Consider the following 22406-nt stretch of genomic DNA (forward strand, 5'->3'; position numbering starts at 1 on the left):
TTCTGTGTATCTAGGAAAGAATCCAGGCCTTTTTTAAAGCAATCCACTGAGCTGGACAGAACCAACTCCTGAGGGAGTCCATTCCACATTTTCACAGTTCTCACTGTAAAGAAACCTTTCTGTATTTGGTGATTAAATCTCTTTTCCTCCAGACGTAAAGAGTAGAGATGAGCGAATCGAACATGACGAAGTGGAATTCGTTCCGAAGATTTGGAAAAATTCTATTCGCGACGAATCCAAAGATTAGCAAACTTCGGATGCACGAATCGAATTTTCCCAAAAATGGCGGCGACATGTGTGGCGACGGAGAAAATGGACAGAGAAGATGGGGCGGGGATCTCTGGGAAGGCGCGCAGACAAGGCGCGCTGACCCATAATGCATTCATGACATGTGATCGCATTAGCCAATCAGCAGCCAGCCAGCACTGTGTAATGGTGGAGCTATAAATCGCGGCCATCTTAGAATTCTCCATTAGCCTCAGGTCATTCAAGAGAGACAGACCTGTGTGTATTAAGGGACAGAGTTAGGGCCACAGAGACTTTAGGGCCACAGAATCGTTACTCAGGGACACAGAATCGTTACTCAGGGACACAGAATCGTTACTCAGGGACACAGAATCGTGACTTAGGGCCACAGCTATCAAAGAATCGAAAATTTAAAGTGACATACACCCTTTTTTTTTTTGGTGGCTGTCGTGCACAGTTGGTGCTGCAGTTTGCCGATTGTGCAAAATAAACTGACTTTCTGCTTCACAACCACTATTGTACGTTCAAAGAGTTAAATCCATTTACACGCCGGCTGGCGGTAATATTTTTTGGGTGATTAGTGCATTCCAGTGACACAAACGTACAGTTTCCAGCCAACGGCAAGCTGCAATTGACCGATTGTGTACAATAAACTGACTTTCTGCTTCACAACTACTATTGTACGTTCAAAGAGTTAGATCCATTTACACGCCGGGTGGCGGTAATATTTTTTGGGTGATTAGTGCATTCCAGTGACATAAACGTACAGTTTCCAGCCAACGGCAAGCTGCAATTGACCGATTGTGCTAAATAAACTGACTTTCTGCTTCACAACCACTATTGTACGGTCAAAGAGTTAAATCCATTTACACGCCGGCTGGCGGTAATATTTTTTGGGTGATTAGTGCATTCCAGTGACACAAACGTACAGTTTCCAGCCAACGGCAAGCTGCAATTGACCGATTGTGTACAATAAACTGACTTTCTGCTTCACAACCACTATTGTACGTTCAAAGAGTTAGATCCATTTACACGCCGGGTGGCGGTAATATTTTTTGGGTGATTAGTGCATTCCAGTGACAGAAACGTACAGTTTCCAGCCAACGGCAAGCTGCAATTGACCGATTGTGCTAAATAAACTGACTTTCTGCTTCACAACCACTATTGTACGTTCAAAGAGTTAGATCCATTTACACGCCGGGTGGCGGTAATATTTTTTGGGTGATTAGTGCATTCCAGTGACATAAACGTACAGTTTCCAGCCAACGGCAAGCTGCAATTGACCGATTGTGCTAAATAAACTGACTTTCTGCTTCACAACCACTATTGTACGTTCAAAGAGTTAAATCCATTTACACGCCGGGTGGCGGTAATATTTTTTGGGTGATTAGTGCATTCCAGTGACATAAACGTACAGTTTACAGCCAACGGCAAGCTGCAATTGACCGATTGTGCTAAATAAACTGACTTTCTGCTTCACAACCACTATTGTACGTTCAAAGAGTTAAATCCGGTTTTATTTTTGGGGTGCTTATTGAATTAAAGAGTATGTCAGACAACACGCAGAGGAGTGGCAGAGGAGGCAATGTTTCAGGAGCGAGCAGACGTGGCAGCAGAGGAAGGGGTCGAGGCAGCACTAGTCGCAGCCAGAGGCCAGTGCTCCCGGTGTCATCCAGCGGTCGTGTCTCCACCGACAACCCTGCCGTCATCGATTGGTTGACTCGGTCGTCTTCCTCTTCCCAGGTCACCTCTGACACCTACAGCCAACGGTCGGTGGGTACGTCAGACACAACCGTTATTTGGTATGGCCCGGGAGCAAGCCCACTGAAATCACGTGTCCTCGACCTGCCCCTGTCCTTTGGTGTTCCCTCACCAAGCGAAGTATCGCATGCTGTGGGCTCAGCCCCACTGTACAGTGAGGAAGAGCTAACAGAGGGCGGTCAGGAACGGGGGGAGACATCCGCCTCTTCAGCAGCCAGGCGAAGAAGTACTGGCGAGGAGAGTGGCTCGGTAGCCGGTCTAGAGACAGGTCTGTCTCCTGACCCACACGCAGCCGAGGGGGCTAGTAGTGACGCGGAGACCCCAATTGATGATGATGAGGCTGATCGCACTTGGCAGCCTCGTCGTCATCAGGCTATTGCTTCCGCATCATCAGGAGAAGAGGGTGCCAGCTTGCCAGCGAGCAAAACAGTCGGTGGGTTGCCCAGGAGGCAGCAGGGTCGCAGCAGTGTCAGTGGAGCCAAACGGCCACGGAGTAGAGCACCAGCTCCACTGCAGCCTACCACCACGGCCAGTAGTGGTGCCGGTGTGCACGGAGGAAGTAGCAGTCAGCCAGTGAGGAGTAGCGGGGGCAAAGTTTCCTACTCGGCGGTGTGGCAATTTTTTGTCAAGCCGCCCGAGGAAGTAAACGTAGCCGTATGTCGACTATGTGGCCAAAAAGTCAAGCGTGGCCAGGGGGCCAATGTTGGGACTACAGCGTTGCGTCAGCATATGCAGCGTCGCCATTCGGTGGCCTGGGAAAACCGTGATAAAGATACGGCGGTTCTGCCTGCCCCAGCCCCCGCTCCATCACCCGCTCCGTTACTTGCTCCGTCACCCGACGTCAATCGCCCTCTATCAGCCAGTCAAGGCTCCAACACCTCTGCTGAGGGGAGTTGTCGCTCGTTGGCATCTTCCGCTCGTTCAGATGCTCCTTCTCCTGCTACTCCTCTTCACGGATTCCGTCAGCAGTCTTTCTTGGAATCCGTTTCCAAGAGACAACAGTTTGCGAGCACGCACCCGACGGTGCAGAAGCTGAACGTCCTCCTGTCCAAGTTGCTGGTGCTGCAGTCCCTCCCTTTCCTCAGCACCTTTCCGAGAAATGATGGCTTGTGCCACGCCGCGGTGGAGAGTGCCAAGCTGGCATTTCTTCACCAAAAAGGCAGTGCCAGCCCTGCATTCACATGTAGAAGAGATGGTGGGCCAGTCTTTGAGCATGTCGGTCTCTGCCAAAGTGCACGGCAGCGCCGACGTGTGGAGCTGTAACTACGGTCAGGGACAGTACATGTCATTTATGGCCCACTGGGTGAACGTGGTGCCGGCACAGCCGCACCAGCAACTTGGACAGGTCACGCCGCTTTTGCCTCCACGTTTGCACGTCCTTGGTCCAGCAAAGATGTCCGCCTCTACCACCTCTTCTTCCGCCGTGTCCTCAGTCGCCACTCCCGTGCCAAGTCCCATTACCCGACCGGCATATCACATGTGCAGCACGCTGTGCTGCACCTGGTATGCCTTGGCGAACGTAGTCACACAGGGGAGGAACTTCTGAGTGTAATGAACAGAGAAATCGACAGATGGCTGTCTCCGCGCAAACTGAAAATCGGAACCATGTTGACCGACAACGGAAAGAACATGGTGTCTGCTCTGCGTCAAGGAAGGTTGTGCCATGCGCCATGCATGGCTCACGTGTTCAATCTGGTTGTCAAGCGGTTCCTAAAATCCACCATCCCACTGCAAGACATCCTTAAAATGTCACGTAAACTTTGCATGCATTTCAGCCATTCCTACACCGCAAAGCACACCCTCCTTGAGCTGCAGCGGCAGAACGGAATTCCACAGCATCGCCTGATCTGCGACGTTGCAACAAGGTGGAATTCAACCCTACATATGTTAGACCGCCTTTATGAACAGCGAAAGGCCATCACCGATTTCCTGATGTTACAAGCGGATAAAGGTACTCCCCTGTGTAACTTAGATGTCAGCCATTGGCAGCTCATGCGTGACACCTGCCGCTTGCTCAGGCCCTTTGAGGAGGCCACGCTATTCGTGAGTCGGCAGGACTATGGGATGAACGACGTCATTCCTCTGTTGCACGTCCTGGAACAAATGCTGTTAACAATGGCTGGTCAGGGTGCGGTAGACGTGGCGCACAGATCTCAACGCCACATGACCCCTGTGGGGGCAGGACAGGAAGAAGAGGAGGAGGTAGAGGAGGACATTGGTGCTCAGGAATTATTGAGTGAAATGGGTGGTTTTTCCACTCAGCGGACAGGAGTGGAGGAGCAGGAGCATCTGGTAGAGGAGGAGGAGGAGACAGAGGACCCAGACGCACCGTGGCAGTATGCTGTGGAGATGGAGGCAGGGAGTCCCTCGCATTCCTTGGCACAAATGGCCCACAATGTTTCCTCACACTGCTGGTGGGTTCCATTTTGTCATAGGGTGCTGTATGGCCTCCCATTGCTGCTGCCTCCACCGCCACACTGTGGCTCCACACTCTGGTTTTGGCCCCGTGACTGCCCAAATGAGTGAAGTGTGCGGTGATTCTAAGATCGACGGCACTCATCTGCATGTCATACTGACTGACAGTATTATTTCTCTTCCCCAGCAGACTCCAAGGGCATTTAAATAAAGGTACAGTGTTCTGCACTAATATAAAGGCTCTCTGAAGCCTAGAAACACCCTTTTTATAAGTTAAATTCGCAGCGAATATATTCGGCTCGAAGCGAATTTATTCCGCGAATTCGGCGAATCAGCCGAACCGAATTTTTTAATAATTCGCTCATCTCTAGTAAAGAGTGCTCCCTTGTCCTCTGTGATGGCCTCAGGGTGAATAACTCTACACTGAGTTCACTATATGAACCACTGATGTATTTATATATGTTGATCATATCCCCCCTTAATCTCCTCTTCTCAAGAGAGAATAAATTCAGTTCCTCTAATCTTTCCTCATAGCTGAGCTCCTCCATGCCTCTTATCAGTTTAGTTGCCCTTCTCTGTACTTTCTCCAGTTCCTCAGTGTTCTTTTGTGAATTGGTGCACAAAACTGAACTGCATATTCCAGATGAGGTCTTACTAATGATTTGTACAGGGTAATATGATATCTCTCTCTCTGGAGTCTATACCTCTTTTAATACAAGAGAGGATTTTGCTCGCTTTAGAAACTGCAGCTTGGCATTGCATGCCATTATTAAGCTTGTGATCTACCAGAACCCCCAGATCCTTCTCCACCATTGATTCCCCCAGTTGTACCCCCCCTAGTATGTATGATGCATGCATATTCTTAGCCCCCAAGTGCATAACCTTACATTTATCAACATTAAACCTCATTTGCCACATAGTTGCCCAATTAAACAGTACATTGAGGTTGGCTTGTAAATTGGAGACATCCTGTAAGGACGTTATTCCACTGCACAGCTTGGTGTCATCTGCAAAGACTGAAATGGGATTCTTAATCTGAGACCCTATATTGTTTATAAATATATTAAAAAGTAAGGGTCCCAACACTGAACCTTGGGGTACACCACTGACGACCCTAGACCAGGGGTGGTCAACTGTGGCCCTCCAGCTGTTGTAGTCCCATGAGGCATTGCAAAACTGACAAGCATGAGTTTTTTTGCAAAAGTTACAAGCATAACTCCCAAAGGCAGAGGTATGATGGGACTTGTAGTTCACTAACAGCTGGAGGGCCACAGTTGCCCACCCCTGCCCTAGACCATTCAGAGTATAAATCATTAACCACTACTCTCTGAATACGATTTTTTTGCCAGTTTTCTATCCAATTACATACTGATTTTTCCAAACCAGTAGACTTTACACATTAACCACGTGTGGGGAACTGTGGCAAATGCTTTTGCAAAATCCAAGTATACCAAGTCCACCGCCACCCCTCTGTCCAAGGTTTTGCTCACCTCCTCATAAAAAGAAATCAGATTTGTTTGACAACGTCTGTCTTTCATGAATCCATGCTGCCTGTTGCTTAAAATATTTTTTTTCCAGCAAGAATGCATTTATGTGGCCTTTTATTGACCTCTTCCCATCCAGCCCATGTCAATAAATGGCCAGATGGGAGCACTGCCAATGCGGGTGGATGTTTCTAAATGTCCCCCCACATCCATTGCCTGTGCGCGCTCCCTGGCCAATCAGTGATCACATGAATAGTGGTAAACAAGATGTCACTTCCTGACATCATGGCTTACTACTTTTGAAAGGTAACAGAGGTCACATGGTACAAGGATATTCACAACAGCCTTGTACCATGTGACACACTGTGACCAATCACAGCTCACACAGTAGTTCTCAGTGGCTGCAAGAATGCAGCCAGAGAGAAGGAGAAATTATTGCTTTTACAGCCTTTATGGGTGTAAAAGCAATCAGTGTAAAAAAAAAAAGGTCTTCATCACCCCCCACAAGTAGTACAGTGTTACTATGGAGACACTGTACTGCTAGGGTGACAGTATGTTAAAAAAACATAAATAATAATATAAAAAAATAAAATAAAAATGTACAAAACATTTTGAAAAATTATAATATTTGGCTATAAACTAATTTGGGTTATTTTTTTTACTAAAAAGATAGATGAATACATTTTGGCCAAGAGTTATGAAGAACGATTATTTATTTGTAAAATTTTATAAGAAAAACACCTTTTTTTCAAACTTTTGGGACTATTTCATTTATATAGAAAAAAAAATGAAAACCACCAAAATAAAGTTTTATCTGCCTCCAGCAATGCTAAAAAATTCATATGGGTACAGGGTTGCATGACCGCGCAATTGTCATTCAAAGTGTGATAGCAATGAAAGCTGAAAATTGGCCTGGACTGGAAGGGAGTGAAAGTATCTGAACTTAAAGTGGTTAAACTCTCCAGTATCTTCCCAACTATAGAAGTTAAACTAACAGATTTATAATTACTTGGTAAAGATTTTGACCCCTTTTTAAATATAGGCACCACATTGGCCTTACGCCAATCCAGTGGTACTATGCCAGTCATTAAAGAGTCCCTAAAAATAAGATACAATGGTTTTGAAATAACAGAGCTCAATTCTTTAAGGACCCGTGGGTGTATGTCATCAGGTTCAGGTGCTTTATTCACCTTTAATCTGTCTAAATATTTCTGGATCATATCAGTTGTGAGCCAATGTGGATCATCTGGGAGTGTGCCAATACCATGCCCATTATGGACAAGATTAGATTATTAGTTTTGTTCCTGATTTTTTTAATGTCACATTTAAACAATAGGCAAAATGTTTTTTCAAAATTTTAAATAATGTTAAAAATTGCTGTGTACTAGAATAATAATTTTAGTGTCATTATTAGGCAAATTATACAATACAATTAAGATTTATTTTATCTTCAGCAACACTGATCAAAGTAAAAAAATGCCATTTCTAATTTTGTTACATCTTTTTTCTCTATAAATTGCAGAGAAAATCTGAAAACTTTTTTTAATGCATTATCACCAAAAGTTTGTTGCAAAAAATGTATTGTATTGTATACTTTATACTTTATGTATTGTAAGTGTATACTTTGTTATCTTAAGTAATGACAAACATATCACTGAATAAAGAGGCCTATAGCATAATGTAATATTTACTGTTTTCAATCAGGATATACAGGTGTGAGAGCTGAAGTGCTTAAAAAAAAAGAAAAAGTAGTGTTCTTGCTCTCACGTAATGAAAAGAGGATAGCAATTTAATGCAGGTCAATGTTTATGATGTCAGTTGTAAAATGAATTGTGTTTTTCACCCTGCCAGAAAAGGGAACAATGAGACTTCATTTAGGTGGGATTATGTGAAACCAAATATTGAAAAGTGTGAGTTTGAAAAGAGTTTGAGGCATAAAACTACCACTCAAGGTGATATGCGCCTGAGGTTAACCAGAAGCACAAAGCACACATGTAGAAGTAGTAGACATGTAGCTCAGTAAAGACTTGAAGTCATGAATAAATAAATTGTCTTCTCAAAGGATGGCTCACTCACAATAAAATAACAATAAATTGGGTGATCTATATGATATCCCACTTTGGAAAAAGCACTTTTTTTCTGAATCAACCCAGAAGTACAATATTCTAATATAAATATAAATCACAGAATACTTTTGCCATTCAAGTTGATGTTACCCACATGAGCATAGTGGCAAATAACATGGCTTCATGGGGATGCTTATTCCATTTGTTACAAAAACAATAGTAATAAAAGACTAACCATGATATACTAACTACCTGGATAATGTTGGCTCTATCAAGGATCCAGTACGTATCTTCACCTGATCAAATTCCGTTCTCATTTTATCAAGCTCTTCTGCTAATCTTTCCTGAAAATAATCATTTCAAGGTTATTATAAATATTTAAGCTCTGCATTGACTCAAAATAAAACAGATTTTTCAGTGTTCATTGCTCTGGACAAGTAAAAGATAGAAAAGATAAGGACTTTGACTAGCCAAGCCCATAGGATGTTAATCAGTTTGATCTGTCCATCACTTGATCTGTTTATGATAACTCTCCAGCCATCTCGTAGCTGAATTATGAGAGGTTGCAATTGTTGGGAATACATTTTCCCAGACAGATAATACACTGTATTATATATATATATATTTTATATGTATTGCTATTTAATCCCTAGTGTACAACGGTGCCTACATAAAAATTCTCTGATCTCCAGTTTATGGTTTAGCCAACATCAGTCTGATATAGATCATTTGTGTACCTTATCATGTAAACATTCTTCTAACTGTTTTCTGTAATTTTCTGAATCCTGAAGTAAAATGTTCTGTAAAACAAAAGAAAACAAAAAATCAAAAAGACAAAAATCAAAATTTGCATTAATGAAATTACCATAAATGTAAACAGACAGCATGTACTATAAGCCAAAATACTGTAGATGATGTTCCTGACCAGGTAGACAAAGAATATTGAAATTCCAACACCTTTATCAGATTTTCATATAGGACTTCTAACTCTCTGGCAATATAGCACCCATTGCTCTTTTGGTTAGAGAGAATTTTTAAAAAATGCATTTTGGAGCTAGTGAAAATTTTTCAAAAAAGCATTTGTGAGGTCAGGTACTAATTTTGAATTAACAGATCCAGCTTACAATCGGCATTCCAATTCATCCCAATGTTCCATAGGGTTAGGATCAGGGCTCTGAGCAGGCCAGTTGAATTTACCCACAGCAAACATATCAAACAATATCTTTATGGACATGGCTTTGCACACAGTGGCACAGTCATACTGGAACAGTATAGAGTCTTCCCCAAACTATCGCTAAACTGGAAGCAAATTGTGTCTAAAATGTTTTTGTGTGCTGCAGCACTGAAAAAAATCATGTTGCAGAATTTGAATAAATGCAGTAATAGCCCATTGACCCAAGGTGATGATAGCTTAGATTGTACGCCCCTTGAGGGTTAGGGACCTTAGAATGTACGCTCCTTGAGGGTTAGGGACCTTAGAATGTACACCACTTGAGGGTTAGGGACCTTAGATTGTACACCCCTTGAGGGTTAGGGACTGATGTGAATGTACAATATATATGTAAAGCGCTGCGTAAATTGACGGCGCTATATAAGTACCTGAAATAAATCATAAATAAATAATAGATCCAAAAACAGACCCTAGCTTGCATAGCACTCCCACAACTATAATACAGCTTTGGCAAAAAAGGGGAGTAGGGAAAAAGGGATCCAGAAATGATACTCTTAGCCCCAGCGGATTTAGTTCAGTACCACCACAACCTTTTCTAGGAGGCGTATTGCAGTGCTCCCACTGGATTAGTGCCTAATGTCAACATCACATTCTGATAAAATCATCCTTCACTGTCCAGGTATGGACAACCATCATACTGAAAATAGAACAAGCCCACCTTTAAAGTGTATGTTACTCTAAATAATTTTTTTATGTGTGTGTTAACATATGTGTATTGTTAACATATGTGTAACAGTCCCTATTATTTTGTATCATGTACTGTTTCCATGTGAAAAACCTGGTTGATCCTACCATTCAACTTTCTTCCTTGTTTTAAACTGACCACACAAAGCACAGAAACTGATCTCTGTTAGTGGTCAGCTTTCATCCTTTGGCTGTCCATTTAGAGATGCAGGAAACTGTGCAGACACACAAAACGCCTGCATTGGGTAGTTTGTTCAGACACCACACCCCTCAACCAATCACAGCCTGCCCCTGGCACACACCCACTCCCAATCACAGTCTGCCTCTTGAATAAGTCCACTGCTCAAAAACAGCCCGTATCTTGCCTCAGGCTAAAGAGACTATGGAACACAGGCACACTGTGTCTGCACAGTGTCCTGTAACCTGTCCCCCACTTTCAGGAAGAAGCGAAAGAAAGTCACCAGACAAAACTTTTTAACCTTGTTAAGAGTTAAGAAAGATAATTTCTGAAACCAAGCAAAATCAGATATGGTACCTGCATAGTCATAGCTGTGTTAGAAATTGTCTATAACATTGTATGTCCACATCTACTTTAATATAACACCATTGTTTATGTTCACTGGTTGTGGTATACAAGCTGCACTGTGTGTAAAAATAGTTATATTTGTCTATTGTTGTACAAACGTACGCCATGTGGGTGTAGCATGAAGAGATGATGCTGCTAATTTAATTCACTATAAAAGTACCTGAACTATTTGAGACCCCGCTCACACTTGCCCGCAAACTAAACTGAAGTGGTTAATATGTGAGCAGCAGTCCCTTTTTGGTCTGCAGACCAGTGTGACAAGGGGCAGTGCAATACACATTTATCACATCATACAACTCCCTTTTTGTGTTTTAAATTTCTGTGAAATGTACAAAGTATGACCTCTTTATGCTATGTATTTAAGGAAATCTGTCATACAAAATATATGGAGGCTGCTAGTGCTGAGTTCCTCTTTTGAAAATTCTACTTGACTGGCTGTCATGAAAATCCTTTTGCTTTGAAATTTACAATGAATTTTCAATGACTTGGAAGCAGTACACAGATTAGGACCTCTTACCTATCCCTGACTTTTCGATCTTATTTTCTTATTCCAAGGCAATTGATTCATGAAAGTCTGAGGGTCAGCTTGAAAGCCACATAATTATCAAAACCAGATAATTAATGGTTGCCCTACTCTTACTTAGGTTTTCTTTGAATATATTAGGCTTTATTGGCAAAAGCATGTTTTTTGCCAGTATTATGTGTTTCTTTTAAGTTTTAATGATGCATCAATCTCACGAAGAATAAAGATACACAAGTCACAGCTGACACACATACATATGTATTTTGACTCTGGGCTCTCTATCTGTAGCTGTCAAGTGTAACCTTCGAATGACAAAGGGCATACTTTAAACCTAAACACAGATATTTTGAGTAAAATATAAGGCTATATAACTACATACACATATGCATATACAAAATGGTTTGAAAAGTTTGGAATCACCAAAATTCATTTGATCTTTCAACGCATTATTTTTTTTATTGTAATTATTTTTTTTGTAAATTATAGCCGAGGCATAACTAATGTTGCAAATGGGTATTACTGCCTGAAATGACCTACGCATAATTTATTACTCTCAAAGTACTATAAAGCCCTATTTTCAGGAGCCATTTCTTTAATATTCTAATTGTAAACTCTAATATCATATGCATGATCACTTCAATACTGCACACTTTGACCACCTTCCTGCCCAGCTTTCAGTGCTCTCACACTTTGAATGACAATTACTCAGGCAAGCAACACTGTACTTAAATTAAATGTCTATACTTTTTTAGACAAATATAGCTTTCTTTTTGTGGTATTTATTCACTATTGGATTGTTTTACTTTTTGCTATATAAACAAAAAAAGGTCTGAACATTTTGAAAAAAAATGCAATTTTCTTAGTTTCTGTTAAAATTTTTTTTAAAATAAATAATCATTCTTCATCAATTTAGGCCAAATTTTAATCTGCTACATTTCTTTGGTAAAAATAACCCAAATCAGTGTATAATATTTATAATATTTTGTCTGCAGGAAAGTTATAGAGCCTACAAACTGTAGGACATGTATATGAAAATTGATCTATCCTGATGTACTGATGGCCTTTCTCATCTCATTTCCTGAGGCCCTAACATACCAGAACAGTACAAATACTCCCAAATGACCCTTTTTGGAAAGTAGACATACCAAGGAATTTAGTAAGAAGAATAGTGAATTTTTTTAAGTTGTAATTTTTTCCAATTTTTTGCAAAATAAAAAAATTAAATAACATTTTTTGTCACAAAATTGTCTTTTTAACAAAGTATTTATCACACACAGCATAGACATACTTGCAATTACACTCCAAAACACATTCTTCTACTTTTCCCAACTAAGGGGATACCACATACTGTATGTAAGATTTTTTCACAGCCTAGCCACATAGAGGGGCCCAAAATCCAAGAAGCACTTTTGGGCTTTCAAGGAGTATAAATTACACATCTAATTTCCTGTCTACCTATCAGACTTTTAAAGGCCCTGAATCACCAGGACAATGAAAACACCAACAAAATGACCACATTTTGGAAACAAAACATCCCAATGTATTTTATTTGAGGCATAATGAGTCTTTTGTCTTCCAAGTTTTGGAAAATGAGGAAAGAAAATTAAAACTTTTTTTTTGATACAAAGTTGTCAATATTTCTCTCACACCGCAAGGACATACAAGGAAATATACCCCAAAATACATTTTGCTACTCTTCCTGAGTATGGCGATACCACATCTGTGAGATTTTTTCACAGCCTTGCAACCTTCAGGCATTATAGGAGCATAAATTACACATCCAATTTCCTGACTATCTATCACATTTTTGGAGGCCCTGGAGCACCCAGACAGTGGAAACACCACATTTTTTTTGCCACAAGCTTTTAGGAAATCTGAAAAAACATTTTTACACAAAGTTGTCAGTTTCTAAGATATTTCTAACACATATATGTTGATGGTCCACTGGGACAATGACAGATGTGGAAAGCCAACTTGGGACACTCACAGATGTTGATGGTTCACTAGGGACACCGACAGATGTTGACGGTCCAACTGGGACACAGATGTTGACGTTGCAATGGGATACTGTTGCAGATGTTGATGGGACACTGGTTCACTGTGACAGATGTTCATGGAACACTGGTACACTGTGACAGAGGTTGATGGGACACTGGTACACTGACAGATGTTTTTGTGCACTGGTACACTCTCAGATTTTGCAGGTCCACTAGGGACACCAACAGATGTTGACGGTCCATTAGGGACACAGATGTTGATGTTGCAATGGGACAATGACAGATGATGATATTTCAATGGGACACTATTGCAGATGTTGATGTGCACATGTACACTGTGACAGATGTCAATGGGACACTGGTACACTGTGAGAGATGTTTTTGTACACTGCTACACTGTGACAGATGTTGATTGGACACTGGTACAGATGTTGATGTGCACTTGGACAGGGACAGATGGTGCTTGATGCATTAGTATGAGATGGCTGCACACTGTGCAACCTGTGTGTAGTTGCACAGTAATATCAGCAGCTATACACAAATCACTGATAGGCTGCAGCAATCCCCCACTCTCCCCCTGCTCACTGAGCTCTCACTGAGCTGTCAGTGAGCAGAACCGATACAGAGGCACATGCCTCTGTTTATATGGTGTGATGGCTGTGATTGGACACAGCCATCACATGATCAGGAGGGCAATTACAGCCCCCATGTCCTGATCTGTGATGTGCTGTGTCTGAGGGATATAGTCAGCACAGGATTGTGCTGTTGTGCGTCCGTGAGGCTGCACGCAAGCTCAGAGTGTGAAAGGATGTACAGGTACATCCTGTTGCAATGGCAAGGTGTTATAACCCTTCCTAGCTCTATCCAAATTGAAAAAAAAAGTTTTGGCCTATAGACCTATTTTAAAGTGATTCTGTCAAAAAAAACGTATGGGGGTTACCTGGCTCTGTCTGACTTTAGTAGGTTTTATTCACACCCAGAACAAGCATATAATCAGAGCTGGATTAAACCCTGTGGAGGTCCATAGGCAGTCAAAACCTTGGGGCCCCCCTTGCAGGTTTGTGGAGGTTTCTCATACCCACACTATAGTGGGATAACATTAAAGTAAGTAGTGTGCACATCAGCTGTTAGATGGAGATGACCATAACTACTATACATTAAACATACTGTACGTAGGTTGCACCAAAAGTTTTTACAAACTGACAGCTGAAAGAAGATGAGGTTTTAACCTCCCTGGCGGTATGATTATTTCAGATTTTTGGTGCTGAAAGCGGTACCATTATTTTGCATGGAAATTTGGCGTTTTATATTGTAGGCCTGTAAATCTTAGGAAAAACTCACTGAAATCTGTCAGAACAAGAGTCTAGTAAACATCCCGGGTAGGATAAAACTTGAAACACAAAATCATAAATTATAATTTAATAAATAATCATAAAAAATAATAATATAATAAATTTAATTCAATAATATAATCAAACCAAAAACACTGAAATTTGAAATATAGCGCCAAGTTTGCACATCACTGAGCAAAGTCGCAAAATCGTTTTCAGTGTCTGATAACAAATTTCCCCACAAATCATTATCACTCAATTCTGCAAGTAGTTCTAATTTACTATCGCTGTTCTCTAGCTGGTCTAAAACCGCTTTTGCCCTAAAGGGACGCTTTTTGGACGCCATGGACATTTCTCAGTTTCCAGGTAGAAAGAACAGTAAAAATGCAGGCAGGGCACAGGACAAAGCACTCGGGACAAAATGTATGTGAAATGGTTTGATACAGTAATGTTTTACTATGTGATTTTAGTGATTTTTGTGAATGTCACTTTTTGTCATTTTCAAATTTCCCGCCGCTCTATCCCTGTACGTTCCGAAGCTCGCTGAGGACGGAACCCAGATGTCAGATGCCGGAATCTGTCGGATTACATTGCCAGGGACACTGCAGGACGGACATCGCGGGAGCACAGGACAAGGTAGGTGAACGAGGGATCGCGCAGCGCCGCATGGTAAGCCCGAGTTTAGCTCGGGGTTACCGCTTGTGGTACTGAAACTTTACCCCGAGCTACACTCGGGAATACCGCCAGGGAGGCTACGAGAAAAACTATAAAGTGAACCAGGTTTCTATGGTTTATGTACTTTAAGTTGTTATTGGGTACATTACATTATTACAGTATTTTCTCTAGAAAGTCTTTAATGTAAAGGTTTTGTTGTTTTTAAATTGATTCATTCTTTCTGTCTTTTTAAAACAGTTTAAGAAATCTTGATTGCAATTTTCTTAGCCTACCTGCTTACTTGTACCTACAGGTAAGCCTAAAATAAGACTTACCTGTAGGTACAGTATAGATCTCCTAAATGTGCGCTGTTTAGGAGATATTTACTATAGTAGCAGCTAGTGATATCATGGTGTGCCGTCCATTGAAAGAGCCATGTCACAGTCATGACCAGGGGCGTATTTACCACAAGGCATCTGCCTAGGGCAGAATCTTTCAGGGGGGCAGTGGCATTTTTCGGGGCGGCAGCACTGCCCCCCTAAAGAAGGGATGGAAGAAGAGACACACACAGCATGGGGACTAGGTGGGATCTGAGAGAGGCTGCGGGCTGCTTGATGGTGTATGCAGAGCCTGACTCTTGTACTTGGAAGGCTCTCTTGGGGGGGGGGGAGGCTGGGGTGTTGGTCAATGTCAGGCACTCTTTGTGGGGGAGGGGGGTATTGGTCGGTGTCAGGGTCTCTTCGTGGGTGGGGTTTGAGATTTTTGTGTTGCCTATGGCAGCACAAAACCTAAATACACCACTGGTCGTGACATCATCAAGGCTCAACCAGTTCAAGGCGAAGCTGGCCATGGTGGGAGGAATCCTCTGCCGGGCACACACATGCCCCGATCACCGTGCCAGCCCTCCGCTGCTCTGCATTGCCTCTGGGGCATGATCGGGGCATGTGTGTGCCCGGCAGAGGATTCCTCCCACTATGGCCAGCTTCGCCTTGACCTTCTTCAGACAGAGTACTTATTTTCAGATCCAGGACCCATACCAAGAGGTGGAAAATTTCCTGTAAACAGGCAGTTCCTTCCAGCCAGCCCCTTTAAGGAAACCTCTGGTTACCTGTATCTTATTCTTCTCTACTGAATCCTGTCATCATACGGAAGGGATGATTGCCCAAGCTGACCAGACCTCTGACCAGACCCCTGATGAGGGATTTTATACTACGCTCTTACTCTATTTATTTCTGGTGAGTACGCATTTCTATCAATTCCTAAGGAGCACCACCAGTACCTAGTAGTACTTTTCACAAGTCATAGACTTTGTGGACGTTGTCTTGAATTTATTGAATTTTATATTATTTTAGCGCTGCACTAATCTATATTATACAGGAGCCCAGGGCATGCAGCCTGCAGGAGATGGATAGGCGACTGGGCAGAACATAGAGGAACCAAGAAATGCACGGTCCTCTATGTGCCGCCTCTCCTATCCAGACGGCCCCGGCCCACTGGGCAAATTCCTGAAGTGCCCTATGGCCAGTCCGGGCCTGATACTAGCACATTATGCTAATATTTTGCAGGGAAATTTCTATTGTTTTTTTTTTTTTGCAGTTTACTACTGCTTTGAGATCAAATTAATATTATTTTCATCCATCGTTGTGGGGCCTTTAAACTCTCTGGGGTCCATAAGCCAGTGGCTACTCTGCCTATTTGGTAATCTGCATGCAATGAATGAGTGTCAGAACAACTTATGTCTATACTACTTTTAGGCAAGCATTGATGTCAAAGCATTAAAATTGCAGCCAGAGAACTAACATTTTCAAAATGAGAGTTCAGCAATGGCAGCCTCCATAACTTCTCATGACGGAGACACCTCTCAGTACCCCTTTAAATAACAGTGTTTAAATTATACTAGGTTATTGGAGAAACCCTTCTAGTTGTTCTAGCAAGAGCTGAGACCCATTATTCTGAAAACAATTATGTAAACTATTAGTCCTTAGTCATTGGGCTGCCTATCTAAAATACGTGATATGCAACCCTATAGCTAACTGAAGAAGGGAAACGTGGCCAACAGAAGTGTTGCCATAGGCAGGATATCCAAGTAAGAAACATTAAAATAGATTCACAAAAATGATTTGTTTAAGAACACTGTGCGCTGTGATGTCAAACACACTTGCAAAATAGATTTTGGATTTAAATACATTTTAATTTTGTGATTTGAAATGTCCAAAATATACTGCTTTCTTAAGAAACATTTTGTCAAGTGACGGTTATTCTGTGCATCAACTTGTCAGTAAGTGTGAAGATTCCTACAATAACCTCCAAGGATTTAATAGAAGAGAATCAGATGTTCGACTGCAAGACAGTAAGTATATCAGAATCTGGATGCTAAGAAACCATGGACAGATAAATCAAATTTTGAAATGCTTAGATCAAGAAGGGAAACATATGTGATAGAGAGCAAATTAAAAGATGCTGGAAGGGGGCTTGATGCCCTTTGTAATGGTTGAGATAATTTAAGAGTAAGTAAGTACTGCCTTGATGCTAGTAAGGTAGGAGAATTACACAGATAACACAGAATAATGAGCTAAAAAGGTTATCCATCTATTTACCAATGTTATGCCCTCCCATATAATCATATAAACTTGATTGGTGCAAACTTTATCATGATGGACTAGCTAGAACAATTACCTGCTAAGGTGCTTACGGGTATAAGATTCACTGCAAGGTCAGAGAAAAATGCCCTACGAGTCAGTCACACCTCTGCGAAGAGCTGCAAAAGGCATGGGTGTCAATTTTCCTATCTCTTAAAAAGTGACATCTAGAATGTCCAAGGTCTTTCTACCAGATGGCATCAGATGGGGCCTGAATATCAAATTAGTAAAACTTAGACAATATGTGAACAAAACCAAGTGGAAGCTTTGTATCTCTTGCTCTAGAAGTGCTCACAGATCTAGAAGAGTATGTCTTGACAGGAAAGGGTTGAACCAGATCCTTAAGACCATACGCTTGGATGATGGTTTGTCTTCGCCTCTTAGAAATAGTGGAGCTGAAAGCTGGTTCCCCTTTACAGGGACCATCAGAAATGACAAAGTAAGAGTGTTTCTGATGAAAGTAGTGGCTGTGAGGTTGACACACAGTACAAACTAAATCCAGACAATAAAGGGACAATAACCTCCTTCTGATACATTGGATCTGAACAGACAGAAGAACAAGTTAGGGTGCCATGGTTAGGGTTAAACAATCAAAATCACCTTGGGAAGGAAGAAGGCTCTATGGATCAAAATTCAGCCGGTTCAGCAGGGACCAGACAAATTTCAATCCATCTATGGGTATCCTGGTTGTACAGAAGCCGATCTACCCCTGGAAACCACTATTGTACCTAGGCAATTGAAAAGCTGTCTTTCAGGTGTCCACAGAGGCTAACAGATGTCCCCCTACTATGGAAGATGGTGACAACTGTTTATGCCAAAGACGATTTGTCAGCAGGTTGGAGGATTTGGAAGACAAAGGTCTGTGGTTGATGCAGACGCCTCTTCCAAATGGATCAGTATTTGGAAAACAAAGGTCTGCGGTTGTCGCAGATGCCTCATCCAAAGGGATCACCAGTACTTTATTAAGGCGGCACACAATTGGATCAGTGGATGGAATGGCCCAGTTCTTAATAAGACTCCTTAATTGGGTATAAAGCTGCAGATGATGTGGGAGATGTGAGCAGCCTAAAAAGAGTCTCTCAGCTGCCATAAAGGATGCCTGGGACTAGTGAGTGCACCAGAAAGGTCTTAGGGCTTCTTAGACAGGTAGCAGTACTGGTAGAAGCTATAGGCTGATCTTCCAGTTTCTAAGTGGAGAGCACCACATCAATAACTATGTCAATGATAGTGGCTTTTGACTTCTCAGGATTAACATATTCCGTTCCAGTGGAATCCTCCCAGCATACCAACAAGAGGGAGTGGGGGGCACACCTAACTACAGTAAGGAAAAGTCAGAGGAGTGCTGGGACTCAAGGAGAGGGCAACATTCCAGGTTGTCAATGTCAAGCTCATGAGTGGGTTCACTGCAGGCAGCAGTGGACCATAAAATGGATTGTTGCAGCAGAGCTGCTGCCCATATGTCTGGAATCTGATATATTGTGCTGCAAAAAGCAGGGACAACATAGCTCAAGATACAAGGCTAGGCCTTAAATACTTATCTGGGTATATGGGCAGCAAATACAGAGGATGATCCACATGTACATGCAATAAGAAGCGGTGATGGGTTCTTCTTCACGCTGAATGGCGCAATATTTTACATAACGAATTACGTTAGTGCTATGTCCCTCAGCATTACCCTTTCTGCAGTACACTGATGGAAAATTAAGGGTAATAAGGGTGCCCAATGGTTATAACTACAAAGTAGCTGTCAGTGAATGGCCAGATTGGCCTACTCTCAAAGTAAGTCTTCAAAGGCTGGGTCACACCAGAGACTTTGCCACAACTCTGGACCCAAAAAGCACCCTGTGGCTAATTATTACAGTACATAGTGTACAGGTCAGGAAAGCACCGAAATGCAGAACCAAGTACTTGCAAAAAAGAAAAGACTAGTAAAATGGCTAACCTTTTCTCAGTAGAGAAAAGGCATCCATCCTCCTAGGACGCTAGCAAAAACAAAGGCATGCTGGGAGCAGGAGAGGTTATACTGGGCTGGTCACTGTTTTCTTGGTTGCCAGAGCCCAAAAACTCCTGCAGGTGGCAGTATAACTTAATAGTCTATGAATCCTGTGTCCCTCAATAAACAAGAAAAAAAAGCTTTTAGAGGGTAATCTGTAGGATCAGAATACATATTCTGCAGGACCTAACAGAAGTATTTTCTTTAACTAGGTAAACTGTTGTCAGGAGCTAAAAGCGGATATTTTCTTTAAAGTTAAGAAAGATATTGTCAGGCAAAGGACCTTAGACCTATCACAGAATTGAAACATAGTTGGAGCTATCACAAAATTGAAACATAGTTTTTTGAAATGCTAACGGAAAATTTAAATATTCACATTGCATATTTGCATTAATATTTGGATTTGACCAAAGCTTGTTTCTGATACAACTCAAACACACAATTTAGGATGCTGATAGTAACAAGCGCAAATTATTTTAAAAACATATTCATTTAATATGTATGGTTTAGCATCTACAGTGCTATAAGGAAGCCGTTACTGAAAAAGCTGATTACTCAACTATCATGATGACCCAAGTATGCAAGATAAGGAATTTTTAATACCATATGGACTATCCTGATCTTCATACATTTTCTGGCTCAGTAACTGAAAGTATTCAAGTCAGAGCCAACCTGCTAGGAGGTTAGCACTCACATACCCATATTTTAAATATTTCTTTAAAATTGTACAGAAATGTATAATTCTGTAGCCCTGGTATTGTAACATTAGTTAGTGTTAAATTAGTGGTACAGAACATAGTTGCCAATAACATAGGGTGATGCAAGAACACTCATCCCTTTATTTGTAATTTTACAATCAACAAGTATCGTTATGGAATATTTATTAGCTAGGGCAGGATGTCATGCTACACTTTACGTTTAGTAGAGAAGGCAGTATTTATGGAGAGAAGTGTAGGCTCTGGTTTGCTACCACTTTATCTACAGCACTGGAGCAAAGTATGAAGAATGACAATTTACTGAACATGGCATTCTAGTCCTTTTGCTGAAGGAAAAATTAAACAAAGCAAGTGTAGCTTTTTAATTTACTAAGAGTATAAGTACAAACACTTCTAAGGGTGATGCCCAACTAAAGGATCTCTAATAAATCATTCGTTCGAATCCATTACAGTAGCTGTAGGGTCTTAACAGGAATATGAAGAATACGTACGTAACTTGACTTGTAGATTGTTCCTTGTTCAGATTTGCATAGAGCTACAAGAAAAGCATTGAACTATACAATAGCACACTGGTTTTCTTGAGTTACATGGTTTCTTTTTTAATTTCAGAATAAAAGTCACCAAAAACAATAATTGTAATAACAATACAGGTCAATGCAATAGGTTGTATAGAACTGACATGCTACCTTAAACAAATGTGCATTGATTAATGCTGGTACTGGGTGCACAGATTATTTACTTTTAGCAAAGTCCAGCACATGGCAGAATACTGAGCTGTTCCTGCAGAGAAAGCTGAAAAATGTTAAATTTACCTTGTCTTCAAGTGCAGCCATTCTTTCCTTCAAGTGCAACTGCAGCCGTTCATTCGATTCAGTTAAGAGTCTATCAACTGTATCAGAAAGCCTTTTATTGTGTTCTTCATTCATTTTCTCCCTCTGTCTGGCCTAAACCGCAAGATTAAACACAAATGTATAAACTTCAGCTATTGGATACAGTCTACCTATTCTTCAATTGTTCTGGTCATTCTCAACAGCAACACAACCTATCACATACAAGGTTATGACAAAAACATATTTAAGTGTAAAATAAAGACCTCTACATGGCACAAGCAATTTAAATCAATTTTTAAGCAATCAGCAAATGTTGCTGCCCTATAATAGGTATGTAAACTTTACAAAATTGGTGACTCTAAAGGGTCAGCACACCCTAAACTAATTTCAATATTAGCAGAGAGGGTGGGACCCTTTTTATAGACCATTGCAGGTATGCATATCTGAGATACATCTCATCATCAGATAGACATCTCACCCAGGATAAATTTAGAAATAATTTAAAGTGTTACTAAACCCACAACAGTAAAATCAGTCTGTATATGCAGTAAAGCATGCTTTTTATACTCACTGTGGAACCTAAGGGGTTAATCCTCTGCATTGCGTAAAAAGGCTGTTTGATCCTGACTTCTCTGCTCCTCCTCTTGTTCAAATGCCCATGTCTTATCTCCTGATAAGACAGACTGAACCGTAGCCGTTCTGCACATGCTCAGTTTAGTGTGCATTGCTAGAGAGTTTTTTTTTTCTTGAAAGTGCACATGATCAGCACAGGGCCAATCAGCACTGTCCAGACAGAGGTCAGGGGTTTTACATTCTCCTAGAGCAGGAGCTTTAATATGTGCTCTGCTGAACACTGATAGAAGTCACAAGGTATTTAGCATTTTATATTTTCTAAAATAATTGCAAATAATGTTCTGTGTACTGTGGGAGACCAGATATAGTGAATGTAGTCCTGGGTTTAGTAATACTTTAAGAATCTTTACCTCCCTAGCTTTTGTTTTTAAAAACTAATTTTTAGTGCAACTGGACACACACTGATGCTTGCATTGCATGCTTGCATAACGGCCGCATTGTGACGTTTAAAACCATAAAGCATAAGAACTCTTTTTAAGTTATCTACAAATGTTCCTGCATTACAGGTAACTTCACAGCTCTTTCCAACACTTTGAAAACTGCGGCTTTCAGCATGAAGCAATGTGAGAGAAAGTGAAAAATCACCCTATGAAAAGCAAGAAACAGAACACCAATGA

At 41.4% G+C, this 22406-nt stretch overlaps 1 protein-coding gene across 11 annotated transcripts in view; it reads right to left on the reverse strand.

Annotated features, from left to right (window-relative positions):
• PPFIA2 (PPFI scaffold protein A2) overlaps positions 1 to 22406 on the reverse strand; it is a 455338-nt gene that overhangs the window by 93155 nt on the left and 339777 nt on the right. For all 11 annotated transcript variants that reach the window (XM_089652248.1, XM_089652279.1, XM_089652271.1 and 8 more), the window contains 3 exons: positions 21139 to 21270; positions 8710 to 8772; positions 8225 to 8316 (listed from right to left, as the gene is read on the reverse strand). In XM_089652248.1, the coding sequence (XP_089508374.1) occupies positions 8225 to 8316; positions 8710 to 8772; positions 21139 to 21270 (287 nt within the window). The remainder of the gene's footprint in view (positions 1 to 8224; positions 8317 to 8709; positions 8773 to 21138; positions 21271 to 22406) is intronic.

This window comes from Staurois parvus, unplaced genomic scaffold (genome assembly GCF_062004578.1).
Source record: "Staurois parvus isolate SC_StPar_1 unplaced genomic scaffold, SC_StPar_1.0 ptg000025l, whole genome shotgun sequence".
NCBI lineage: Eukaryota > Metazoa > Chordata > Amphibia > Anura > Ranidae > Staurois > Staurois parvus.